At 42.5% G+C, this 14,082-nt stretch overlaps 1 protein-coding gene across 4 annotated transcripts in view; it reads left to right on the forward strand.

The window, feature by feature from the left end:
- arap2 (ArfGAP with RhoGAP domain, ankyrin repeat and PH domain 2) overlaps positions 1–14,082 on the forward strand; it is a 125,604-nt gene that overhangs the window by 56,311 nt on the left and 55,211 nt on the right. For all 4 annotated transcript variants that reach the window (XM_027287736.1, XM_027287735.1, XM_027287734.1 and 1 more), the window contains one exon: positions 12,638–12,812. In XM_027287736.1, the coding sequence (XP_027143537.1) occupies positions 12,638–12,812 (175 nt within the window). The remainder of the gene's footprint in view (positions 1–12,637; positions 12,813–14,082) is intronic.

A 14,082-nucleotide genomic window follows, 5' to 3' on the forward strand; every position in this document is an offset into this window, starting at 1 on the left:
AAGGCTGACTTCTCTGTTTCTTTAAATTGTCACACTGGAGTATGTTTCGTATTGCATGTGTTATTATAGATGTTGTATATGTCACAAGCTTAGTGTGTTCCCTCCATGTATTTCCCTCAGTAGGCTCTGCTGTTGTTATTTGCTCAGTTCATTGTTTATCAGACTTTGTTCCCACATTTCTCTTCGAAATTGTTAGTTTCATTATATTTAATATGGCCCATTGTCTGTTCTTATTTTATTTTTCTATTCCTTTTAAGCGATTTAATGATTCCCGCAGGGTATATTAAAGTTTGATCTTATTTAACTCTCTTTTGAGATCAGCGGGCGAAACTCAATTCGGAACTTTATGGTTTTCTGACGCCGCTTTATAGACTCTTGTCCTCTACAACCCGCCATCCACACATAGATACACAGACCAATACCAAGCTTCTCCTCCTACTCAGGAAGTGAGACCATACTCTCGTTTTCGGGGGCTTTTCGCTGGTTCATTCTAGGATGTGAAATTTTTAAAGGTATTAATCCAGCTATAGAAAGCTACTTAGGAATGAAATGAGCCGCGACTGCACTCATTCAGTTTTTATAGTCATCACACCAGGAAGCGTTAAGTGACAGGTGGACTTGCATGAAAAAGATTTGTGGCCACTAAAAATCAGCCTTAAGGATCCTGGTTACAAAGATGTTGAAATTACATACACAGTATTATCTGTGCATATATTGAAGAAATTTTATAAATGGTGTGTGACACCTCATTAGAATCATAGAGACAGAGCAAAGTCAGAGTACAGAGAAGCTCTTCATATCCTCTTTTAACCCACTCGTGTATTTACAGGCACGTGTGTGCAGCTGTGGTGTTGCCGGACGTGTTTGCGGACCATGGAGCTGGTGTTCAGTGGTGCAGATGTTATGCGCCACGGGGGATCTGACCGTTTCCACCCCGTATCTCTTGGCCCAACGTGCTGGCCAAAGGTTACAGAGGAGTTCCTGCACCAGAACAAATCTCCTGGTAAGTTGAGTTGCTTTGCGTCAAGGACTCCCCTCCGCACAGCACACGTAAAGTTTACGGTCACGGAAAAAACAAAAGTAACGGCCTAAAACACAGAAGTAAACCGAAGTATTTTCTAGGATAGCCACCACTTTTGTTGCCTGAAGTGACAAATGTTGCATGTAATTAATGTGTGCTAGTTTTTAAATTTCCAGCAAACTCATAGTAAAAAAAGACATTTACATTTAGACATTTAGTTATTTAGCTGACACTTTTATCCAAAGCAACTTTACAAAAAGGGAAAACTATTTGGCCGTAGGAGGCTGAAACCCGTACCTTGGCGGTAGCTAGCCAATTGTGCAAAACAGTTTTAATGTACATAAATGATTCAGCTAAAGCAAATAGTTCTCAGGCAAAAATGAATTTCCTTGCCACTTGAAAGCTTTAAACTAAAGCGGCAGGACTGTTCTTGTATTTCAGGTTAGGCTATTAGCCCCAAAAAATCTACACACTGGACATAACTCTGAATCTCGCTTCAAATATAGGTAGTAAGCTATTTAGCCGGCCATGCTAACGTAAAATTAACCTCTCACAGTTAATGGTGTTTAAAAATCAGTGTATACTTTCTCACAAACGTACTCTTTAATTCACAACAAAGAGGAAAAGAGTTTGAAAACTTTTCCATGGCCGGTTTTCAGCAGGTGAGGTGCTGGACCACAGAAAGTAGCTATGTGAAACCGAATCACTCGTATATCTCCCGTTCTGACCTAAAAGAAAGAAGAAAGAGCTGACACACACTTGCATAAATCTGTGAAAAGGCCTTTAAAAACCAGGTGTGAGTTGGACTTTAACAACCGTCGGCGCCACATATATTCAGCCCCATTGTCTTTATACTTTAACAAGCCAATCACGTTTAATACTCGTACTCACCGCTGTGCCGCCATGTTTATAAAAGCACAGTGGGAGTTTTTTTTTTTTTTCCGTTGCCAGGATGGAAATGAAGTCAGGAAAACCCACAAATTTGAAGCTCGGTCTCTTCTGCCTTTTCCTTGGGAGTGTACCTACTTTTACCCAACTCCCTTTGTATACCCACCTCATGTCGGTGTCGGATGTTCTGTTCTGTGTTCTGCGGCTTCCTTGTGACGGGTGTGTTTTGTTTTCCGCGGGCTCCACGCGGGGCTGATGATAAGAATGTGTTAGATTAAAGGAGCAAGAGGGGTTGTCGGCTTCGGGGGGGCCCGCGTTGGAGACTTTCTCGGGGGTGGGGACTTCATTTTTACATAATGTATGCGCTGCATCTGTGCACACTCACCGGCACCGAGCTGTTAGGGTCTTTCTAATTGCTAGCATGGGTCACCTGGTCGCCATGGTGATGGCCATTACTGGAGGTGTGCTAGGAGAAACACATCCAGACGGACAGATGGATACACATGAATGTGTGTGGTATTGTCCGGCTGTGGAAAAGTGTATGTGCTCATTATGGTCTGGGCTTCCTCATTAACAAACGGACAACGTGGAGCTAACCAGACACTTCCTGTAGAGATGGATGTCAAACAAACTGACCAACTACGCAGGCAAGAAGAACCCAGGTCAGGGAGGTTACCAAGAACCCAAATGCCACTCTGACAGATTACACCGGTTTCTTGGCTGCAATGGAGATCTTGCCTCAGGGACAAGAGTCAGTGCAGCACTTTGTAAGCTGAGACTGTATGGCAGAGTGGCCACCAGGAAGCTTCTCCTGAATATGACACAAGATGTAAACCAGGGTTTGTTTACATGAAATCTTTATATGTATGAAACTGACAACTTGCAACCACAGTCACTTTTTTTTTCCAGAGTCTGAATATCAGCCCAGTACCCGAGGAGCTGCTCACCACATCCTGTTTGACAACTGTGCAACACATGAACCAGTTTAATACCAACGCCAGTGCAGGAAGGAATGAGCTGCCCAGGTTTAAGCGTTATTACCATAACTGCTGTCTCAGCTGTATAGGTATATGTGAGCACGGCCTGTTGATAACAGCTCACATCTAAAGAGAGTTGTCGTGGCTTTTGTTCAGAACGGGTCACTGTCATATATTAGTAGCCCGTCAAAAATACTGAAAGTACAAAAACACAGAAGTATTCAGAGTTACTGTAACTGGCTCCAACCACACGGCGCCGGCAACATAATGCATATATGGGAAGAAATGTAGAAATAAATCTTTTAGTCGTCATTGGACACAACTGATTTTCGCCGCCTTAATCGTCTAATACAGTAAAAAGTGTTCTCTCTAAGCAGTACAGTAGTATAATACCCGGCTCATAGTTCAAACAGGGTTTTATATATCCTCGTGACATATTTCCTGACAAAAGCCAACAATAAATCGATCCTAGCAGCAAGTATTATCTGTGTAGCAGTGTATCATAGACCTGTCCAAAAACTATTAAAATGTCAGTGGATCTTTTCCTGTATTAAGGGTTGGACTAGTTTACTGCTGGTTTTTCATGTGAACTAAAAAGTAGAATACCACCCTGCGCTTCTTTAAACTAACTACAATCTTTCCCCTGACCTTGACCATGCTGTGATGCCGGTGCAGATATGTAGCAATAATAATATAGGACGACGGCAGCGTTCTGCTTGGTTTGTATATCCACCTCACATGAGGTTTAAGACGAAAATAGCCAAACCTCCCGTGGAAGCTTTGTATTACCATGCACAGCCATGAAGTACATTGGTACAGTACTGATGATGCATGATAATGTACAACGATCCCAAAGTACAAAAGAAGTAATGTACAGCATAATAAAACATGTGTTCTTCTGCTACAGAGCACATATTTAGTCAAGAGCCCATAACATTATACGAAAGCACAGATCTGTAAATATTCTGTGAAACTCTGCAAAGAAATGGACTATATGGTGTGCTGAAAAGATTAAGGCTCCACACAAACACGCTGTCCAAATTCCCTATTTGACATTTCCAAACTGCCGGACACATTGTCACATCACAACAAAGCTGTGGAAATATGGAGTCTGCATTGTCTTTTGTCACATGCTGCCCCCAGAGTTTCAGAGAGAGAGAGAGAAAACAAAAAACAAGAAGAAGAACAAGAAGACTTGTGAAATTTTTGATTAAACAAAATTGAACTTTTTCATCAGTCGTGTGTGCACAGTGTTATGTCTGGCAGAAACCGGGAACAATTCAATACCGGTTGACACCGCCCTACTGTGTGATTTGTTGTTGACAGTGGGAAGATAGAGGGAAAAATAAAAAGAGCCACATAGCAGCCAACATCGAGGACAAAACAGAGTTCAGAGTTGTTTCTGGAAGCTTTAGAGACCTCAGGCCGGGGTTAACAACAGACGACGCTGCAAACATGTGGGGTGAACCGAAGGACACGGGTCTGCTGTCGTGGCGTTATGCGCTTAGTTATTCTGCTTTTATTTTAACTAACTACACAAGGGTGCACTCCGAGGCCTTCTTCGTTCAGCCACACATGCGTGGCGCTCTAAACTCTATTGAATGAAACGACCAAAAACATCAAATTCATTATCCCCCTAGTGAGGACGGGGATAAGCCAGCAATAAACATTTGTCAGACACGCGGAACAATCCACACATGTAACAACTAAAGCTAAATTGGAGTATCTTTTTTTCTTTGGTGGGAGAAAACCTCGCCGCTGCATCACTTCACAGTGTGAATCGCGCTCCAGTTTGCAAAGAAAATATAATAGGAAGAAAAAAAAAAAACACCATTCCCCTGAATAAGCGTATCAAAACAAGCGGTCAGCCCGCTTCTCCCAGAACCTCTCCAACCGGCCACAGCGGCTCATTTGTAGCCCCAGCGTGTGGACATCCACTCGTGGCAGAGGCAACAACCACTCATTAGCTCGCTTCTCTCTCTCTCCGCGTAGGAGTGCATGCACGTGGGCCTCGACGGACCCTCGTTGTCTCCCGCCCACACTGCTCGCCCCAAAGCACCGGGGATAACGTCGGAGCATGTTTCTTTACATCTCCCCATACTAGATGCATTAAAAATAATAAAAAAAGAAGCCAGTGGCAGCTCTCGGAGGCAGTGTCTCCTCGCATTTGTTCGAAACCCCTAAGGGCAGCTTCAATGATGGATCTATCCCTCGTAGTCAAAGGCTTCCACTGCGGTGGTTTTTGTATATTTTTGGTCCCTCTCATTTGTTATATCAGTATATCCCATATGTTTATACTCAAGAGGCTAAATAGGCCACATGAATAAAAATTAAACTTCAACACATTGTATATAGTATAAGGATCCTCTTTAAGTTTTGTTTGGACCCTAGTATATTTTCCTTGGTGCAAATTGCGGTAAATAGACTGTTTTTTTTTTGGCACTGGTTATGCTAAATTTAAAAAAAAAAAGAACATACACTGCCAAAGTCAAATCTTCTTCAACTAAATCTATCTTGGCACCGCTCATGTCTAACAAGCGGTCACCAGTGCTGTCCTGTCACTTGCCCAGGGTGAATATGGTGATGGATATGACACCGGACACCAAATTCTGTACTTTGATCGTGGTTGAATGCAATTTACAGCCATAGCGCATAAGGAAGCACAGTCTGGAAGTTGTGGGTTTTGATATTGTCCCAAGTAATCAACGTTAACTAAATTGGAAGTCATTTTTGCTCACAGCTGAATAAGTTTTAGAAATCGCCCTCTGGTGTCAATATCCAAAACCTTCTGGCTGATTTAGCAGGTTTGAGAGCTATGGTGTTGCAGTGTGCTGTAACATCTGTGGCTAAATGGACCTCACAGAGGACCGGTTTTGGCGCACGAGGACAGTTTATCCAACAACAAAAAAAGAGTTTCAGTGCTTGAAACTGTCACTCTGTGCCGGTGCCTCTCTGGTCTCGTCGGGCTGCAAAGATGAGCTGGTAATTGGTTCTAAACCTGCAGGTGTGTAACATTAACAACCGAGCGCCACCTGCCCACTTAGCCTTCGACTAACAATACAACCGACACAGGCGAAGAGACTGTTTATCCCAAAGATAAACACCTATCAGACGTGAGGATCTTCAGAAACTGTTGGATTCCCAACATGTTTGCTTTGTTCGTGACGAACCTAAATCTTTTCATGGTGAATGTGTTGGCAAACAGTGGTTAAGCAGCATTAGTCTCTACTTCTAGCACTGCTTTGTCCACCACCCCCTCGAGAACATAGTCGTGCTTTTAAAGCTAATAACAGATCCATGTTGCGTTGAAAATGGGCGAGCGTTGGAACAAAAACAGTAAAGTCGCGTGCTTGAAACCAAAACAACGAGCGAAAGGTGCTAAAACGCACAGTGGAGCTAAGAGGATAATTCTCTGGAGTTTTGTCATTGAATCAATTTTAATGTAAAAGTTAATGTTAAATATTAAGTGAATTACTACTAATAACTATATAGTATACTAGTATCCAAGCTCTATGTACAGTTCCATACTGTGGCGCCTCCCAGTGAGGGTATCAACACAAAAACTCCGAAGCAAACAGTGCATTTATTTATTTATTCCCTGGGATTGTCATACTTTTCCACAACAAGAACTTTAGGCCATTAGACACTATTTGTAAGATGCTAAACCATAAATATTCTACAAATGTGGCTTGAAGGTTGCTGATTTTGATTTCTGCCCCGAACAACTCGTGTGTGTGTTCTTATACAGCGAGGCAGTAAAACCCCTGCCAGCTCTTTCAACTGTACAATTCCGGATAAAAGCGTCAGCTAATCCTAAACTGTAAACAGAACAATGTAAAAGTAAAGTGTGTTTTATGGCGGCGCTTCACATCCACCCAAGAGGCCACGGTACGGTAAAAACCAACTAAACAGCGATGGCCTCTCGCGGTTGACATCATCCCGCTTCTTCTAAATGACACACCATGGATTTGGAGGCAAAGAAGTTTTATTGTTGCCACCCTCAGCATCCTTGACGCCTCGAATCTCCGAATCTCGCGGCACATTAAAAATTTATCCGGCAGGCTTTCTGTGTGATAATAAAAGATGAACACACACACACTTAGACACAAACACTAAATCAGAGTCCCCGTTTCATCTGGGGTCTCCAATCCGCCTGGTTGTTTGCAATATCGCAAGGCACTGCCAGTGTTCTTCAGCGCTCGTTTGACGTGTTATGCTTTAAGCGATGCACAACCGCTTACAGTCGACTGTTTAGAAGGCAGGAGTCATCGAGCAGACCGCAGAGAGGTTTTTAAAGGTTCTTTAATTAAAGCGTTTTTTTTTTTTTTCCCTCTGGTGAAAGAGTCTGCATGTGGATGGTTTTAATTTTGAGAGAGAGGCTTTTGGCAAAAAAGTGTTTGTGGTATATGCGTGTGTCCTTTGGCTCAACGGCTCATAAATAAATACTTTCTTTCCTCTAATCACATGGATGATTGTGTGTGTTTTTTTTTTGGCAGCTGTAAATTGACTCTTCTCGTTGTTGTTTGACTCTCGAGCGACGGCGTGCACGTTATCGACGCCCCCCGCCGTGCATAGGTTACTCGGTTTTGTGTTATCTTTTCGCGTGTGCGTGCGCGGCGGTCGCCATCTGATTTACCCGCACTGTCCCACTGCTTGTCGGGACGCTTTGTGGACGTGTGCCGGGCGACCAGATGGCTAACTTGAGCACTCTGTCATGTCAACACCATCCCTTCACTGGGGACTGAGCCAATCAGCACAGCCAGACTTCTCAACTGCCGCCCCCAGACATCACAGTCCACATTCTTAACAGAGTCCAGCTTTTAGGGGCCCAGAGGGACTGTTTCGAAGGCTCACAGAGAGGAGAGCCTTGTTACAACGATACAAGCATCAACCACGGCTTATGTTAACATTCTGCTCAACCTGAGTAAGTGGAAAATGGTGTGGTGTGTGTGTGTGGTGTGTGCGACCTCACGTGTCCCTGCAGTTTGCTGATGTAACTTCTGTCCCACGATTGCATGTATGTATGACCCGCTAGTTGGCAGACACAATTCTCGCGCGTAAGTTCAAAGCTTAATTACAGATTAGTCGCTAAACTAAACTGACACCCGCGCGTGTTGTGGATCTCTGCATCCTTGGAATCACACTCAAAAGTATATTAGCCACTTGTAGAATGACTACGTGCATTAAAAACGGCTGTATCATGCCAGATAGGACGTTGTCTATTTGAATTTGTACCGATCAAGACCGAGGCTTGTTTCTTTTCGTTTATAAGAAGCAATGTTCGGGGGGGGGGATCCATCGTCACTTTGTTATTTAATCACGCACAACAACCAGCCGCATGATCAAGATCTGTTTTAACAAGGGAGACCGAGAAGCCATGACATTAACTACATCATAAAAGATGACGTTGAGTTCACATCACCACAAGCATTTGAGACACAACTCTGTTAAAATATCACAAGTTTTAAAGAGATATCAGTAAGTAGTTCAGAGGAACGAGCTTCTTTTTAAACTTATTAATTTGTCACTTTTTTTTTTTTTTTTCCAGTACGTAAGGTGGCAAAATACTAAAAATCTGTTTTCTGTCTTCGAGGAACTTTTATAGCCAACCTACCAGATTTAAATGAGCTCACTCCATGTGAACAAAACCAAGGTTCCACAAATTACAAATTTAAAACACATTGATGTACACAAAAAAACGACACCTGGGAAAAAGAAGACCTTGCACAGGTACAGCTGTGATTTAGGTCTTGGGCTAGTGCGGCAACCTCCGAAAGGCTGGATTAATGAAACCAAGGTGAGAAGTGCCGAAAACCACTGCATTCCTCAATGGATTCCCACTTGAAGCTGGGCTACAGAAGCGAGTCGTCTCCATAAGTCCCCTGTTAAAGTCCACTTCACAGCAGAAAAAACAGTTACCAGCCTGGTACAAAAACTGTTTTGGTCTCTATATATAATTTCCCTCATTCCCTCATGAAAACTGTACTGAGGCCTGAATTTTTATATAACATCTCCACCGTGTTCAAGATATAATACAGGCTTAAAGTTTATGCATAATTAACAGCGTGATCGGCTTTGATTGCAGTGGAGTGCTGTTACAGATAATTTGTTTGACGCAAATCAGGCGTTTATTTGGCCGGCCATCAGAGTCCGCAGATGATCCGAGCCTTTGGCCGATTTTTTATAGATTAGTCGGGAGGCAGGAAGATGGTGACGTACATTGCCACCACACTTGAGGTTGGAAAACTGGCTGCTTCAAAAACCTGTGGGTGACGTCACAAACCTGTCTGTTATTTAGCTGACTTTGGGAGGCAACATTCAGGTGGTGCAGAAACTACCTTTTTCCTCCTAGATTTATTGTAACCATCAGTGTAACTTATTAAAACCATTTTTGTCATTAATATAGTCAGTCTGTAAACATTAAGTGACTTATCAACTGAGCAAAAAGTGATTTAAATGTACACTATGATGGTTAATAAATTCATGGCAAAGGTTAGTTTCTGCGCCACCTGAGGCTTTCCAAGTCAGTATAAATTAACAGACAGTGTGTGACGTCGCCAAGGTTGTTGAAGAGTCGTTTTCAACCTCAGAGTGTTGGTGGCAAGACGTCACCATCTTCTGCCTCCCGACTAATCTAAAAATTCAGCAAAGCTCGGATCATATGCGGATCTGACAGGCCAAATAACGCCTGATTGCTCAAACAAATATCTGTAACAGCACTACACGTGTCATCAAAGCGATCACGCTGTTAAGTATGCATAACTTTTAAGCGTAAGATAATTGTGAACAGGGGAGTTTATATAAAATTCAGCTCATCAGTTGTCATGAAGGGGAAATTATCTATAGAGACGCAAAACAGTTTTTTGTAACAGGCTGTAAACATGTTTATTTCTGCTGTGGAAGTTGGACATTTTAACATGGGGAGTATGGAGACTGACTCATTCTGTAGCCAGCTTCAAGTGGGACGTTTGAGGAACTGCAGTTTCGGGCACTTCCACATTGGTTTCATTTAATAGTTACGGAGTTGCCGCCTAGCCCAACACTAAAATCACAGCTGTCTGGGGCAAGATTCTTTTTCCCAGGTGTAGTTTTTCGTGTAATCAAAAATTGTGTTTTAAATTTTTGTATGTGAGGAACGTTTGGTTTCACATGGAGTGAGCTCATTTAAAGCTGTGTATGGTTGCTATAAAAGTTCCTCTGAAGAAAACAGATGTTTAGTAGTTTGCACCTGAGTATGGAAAAAAAAAGCTACTAAATTAATTAAAGTAAAGAGCTCGTTCCTCTGAACTAACTTACTGATATCTTTAAAGCTTGTGAATATTTGAACAAGTGTGTCTCAAAGGCTTTGTGTGACTCAACGGTCATCTGTGAGTAAGTTAATGTAATTGGCTCTCAGGTCTACCTTTAAAACAGATCTTGATCAATGAGGTTTTGTGATTAAATAACAAAGTGACGATGGATCCCCCCCCCCCGAACATGCTTCCTTAGAACGAAGAAACAAGCCTCGTCCTTGCTTGGTACCAATCAATAGACAACGTATATCTGGCATATACAGCGTTTTAATGCACGGTAGTCATTTCTAACAAGTGCAAGATATTTTGATGTGATGCCAAGGATGCAGAGCCCAATCACGAGCGGGGTCAGTTTAGTTAGCGACATCTGTATCTATCTTGAATCTTCGCGGAAATGTGTCTGCCAATAGCGGCGTCATAAATACATGCAATTGACAGAATTTAATCAGTCAAACTGCGGGAGTGAGTCGAACACACACACACACACACCACATTTCCACTCTCAGGTTGAGAGAATGTAATAAGCCAGTGGCTTGATGCTGTTCAGTTGTAACAGCTCTCCTCCTGTGAGGCCTTCAAACAGTCCTCTGGGCCCCTAAAAGCTGGACTCTGTTAATATGGGACTGGTGATGGTTTGGGGGGCGCGGCAGTTTGAGAAGTCTGGCCTGTGCTGATTGGCTCAGTCCCCCAGTGAAGGGAGTTACTGACAAGTGTCAATTAAGCCATCTGGTCGCCCACGGCAACGTCCCAAAAGCGGTCCCCGACAAGCAGTGGACAGGGGGTAAATCAGAGGCGACCACGCGCACGCACAACAAAGGATAACACAAAAACCGACTAACATATGCACGGCGCGTAGAGAACGGTGACACGCAGTCGGCTCGAGGAGTAAACAAACGAGAAGAGTCATTTAAAGTGGCTCAAAAACAAAACACACACAATCAGTCTATGATTAGAGGAAAAAGTTAGTTATTGATGAGCCGTTGAGCCAAAGGACACACGCATATACACAATCATTTTTTGCCAAAAGCTGTACTCTTCAAAATAAAACCATCCACATGCAGACTCTTCACCAGAGGGAAAAAAAAAAAACGCTTGTAATAAAAGAACTTTAAAACTCTCTGGGCTTGCGCGTGACCTCCTGACCGTCAACATCCCGACTGTACAGCGTGTGGCATCGCGTAAAAGGCATAACAACAAAACGAGCGCTGAAGAAACGGGAGTCCTTGCGATATTGCAAACAACAGGGGGGTTGGAGACCGTTTCGCAGATTTTTTTAGTGTAATTTTGCATGCTTTTTTTTACAGCTTACTGTACAGTATGAACGCGCATTGTGTTCTGCGTCCTAAATTGGCTAAGGGAGAACCGCACATGTGTTCTGCGTCCTGATTAACTAAGGGAGTACTGTACAAAATGCGTGTAAAAAGGTGTATAAAAGTGTATAGTTAGGGGTTTTACGGCCTTAAAACATGTATAATAATTGTAAAACTTACTTTGCGGATTTCGTTTATTGCGGGTTATTTTTAGAACATATCCCCCGCGATAAACGAGGGACCACTGTACATTCTTCGCAATTTTTAAAATTTTAAAACGGCAAACTGATGTTTAAACTGTGCGGTACAGGCTGACTTCTCTGTTTCTTTAAATTGTCATACTGGAGTTATGTTTCGTATTGCATGTGTTATTTATTATGTTGTATATATGTCACAAGCTTAGTGTGTTCCCATGTATTTCCCTCAGTATGCTCTGCTGTTGTTATTTGCTCAGTTCATTGTTATTCATGACTTTGTTCCCACATTTCTCTTCGAAATTGTTAGTTTCATTATATTTAATATGGCCCATTTGTCTGTTCTTATTTGCTCTATTCCTTTTAAGCGATTTAATGATTCCCGCAGGGTATATTAAAGTTTGATCTTATTTTAACTTCTCTTTTGAGATCAGCGGGCGAAACTCAATTCTGAACTTTATATGGTTTTCTGACGCCGCTTTATAGACTCTTTGTCCTCTATCAACCCGCCATCCACACATAGATACACAGACCAATACCAAGCTTCTCCTCCTACTCAAGGAAGTGAGACCATACTCGATTTTCGAGGGCTTTTCGCTGGTTCATTGTCTAGGATGTGAAATTTTTAAAGGTATTAATCCAGCTATAGAAAGCTACTTAGGAATGAAATGAGCCGCGACTGCGCTCATTCAGTTTTTTATTAGTCTATCACACCAGGAAGCGTTAAGTGACAGGTGGACTTGCATGAAAAAGATTTGTGGCCACTAAAAATCAGCCTTAAGGATCCTGGTTACAAAGATGTTGAAATTACATACACAGTATTATCCTGTGCATATATTATTGAAGAATTTTATAAATGGTGTTGACACCTCATTAGAATCATAGCAGACAGAGCAAAGTCAGAGTACAGAGAAGCTCTTCATATCCTCTTTTAACCCATCTCGTGTATTTACAGGCACTGTGTGCAGCTGTGGTGTTGCCGGACGTGTTGCGGACCATGGAGCTGGTGTTCAGTGGTGCAGATGTTATGTGCGCCACGGGGGATCTGACCGTTTCCACCCCGTATCTCTTGGCCCAACGTGCTGGCCAAAGGTTACAGATGGAGTTCCTGCACCAGAACAAACTCTCTGGTAAGTTGATGTTGCTTTGCTTGTCAAGGACTCCCCTCCTGCACAGCACACGTAAAGTTTACGGTCACGGAAAAACAAAAGTAACGGTCTAAAACACAGAAGTAAACCGAAGTATATTTCTAGCTGATAGCCACCACTTTTGTTGCCTGAAGTGACAAATGTTGCATGTAATTAATGTGTGCTAGTTTTTAAACATTTCCAGCAAACTCATAGTAAAATAAGAACATTTACATTTAGACATTTAGTTATTTAGCTGACACTTTTATCCAAAGCAACTTTACAAAAAAGGGGAAACTATTTGGCCCGTAGGAGGCTCGAAACCCATTACCTTGGCGGTACTAGCCAATTGTGCAAAACAGTTTTAAGTGTACATAAATGATTCAGCTAAAGCTAATAGTTCTCAGGCAAAAATGAACTTCCTTGCCACTTGAAAGCTTTAAACTAAAGCGGCAGGACTGTTCTTGTATTTCAGGTTAGTGCTTATTAGCCCCAAAAAATCTACACACTGGACCTTTAAACTCTGAATTCGCTTGCAAATATAGGTAGTAAGCTATTTAGCCGGCCATGCTAACGTAAAATTAACCTCTCACAGTTAATGGTGATTTAAAAATCAGTGTATACTTTCTCACAAACGGTACTCTTTAATTCAACAACAAAGAGGAAAAGAGTTTGAAAACTTTTCCATGGCCGGTTTTCAGCTCAGGTGAGGTGCTGGACCACAGAAAGTAGCTATGAAACCGAATCACTCGTATATTCTCCCAGTCTGACCTTAAAAAGAAAGAAGAAAAGAGCTGACACACTTGCATAAATCTGTGAAAAGGCCTTTAAACCAGGTGTGCGAGTTGGACTTTAACAACCGTCGGCGCCACATATATTCAGCCCCATTGTCTTTATACTTTAACAAGCCAATCACGTTTAATACTCGTACTCACCGCTGTGCCGCCATGTTTATAAAAGCACAGTGGGAGTTTTTTTTTTTTTTTTCCGTTGCCATGAATTGGAAATGAAGTCAGAAAAACCCACAAATTTGAAGCTCTGTCTCTTTCTGCCTTTTCCTTTGTGAGTGTATCCTACTTTTACCCAACTCTCCTTTGTATTACCCACCTCATGTTCGGTGTCGGATGTTCTGTTCTGTGTTCTGCGGCTTCCTCGTGACGGGTGTGTTTTGTTTTCCGCGGGCTCCACGCGGGGCTGATGATAAGAATGTGTTAGATTAAAGGAGCAAGAGGGGTTGTCGGCTTCGGGGGGGCCCGCGTTGGAGACTTTCTCG

Source organism: Larimichthys crocea, chromosome XIV (genome assembly GCF_000972845.2).
Source record: "Larimichthys crocea isolate SSNF chromosome XIV, L_crocea_2.0, whole genome shotgun sequence".
Taxonomy (NCBI): Eukaryota; Metazoa; Chordata; class Actinopteri; family Sciaenidae; genus Larimichthys; species Larimichthys crocea.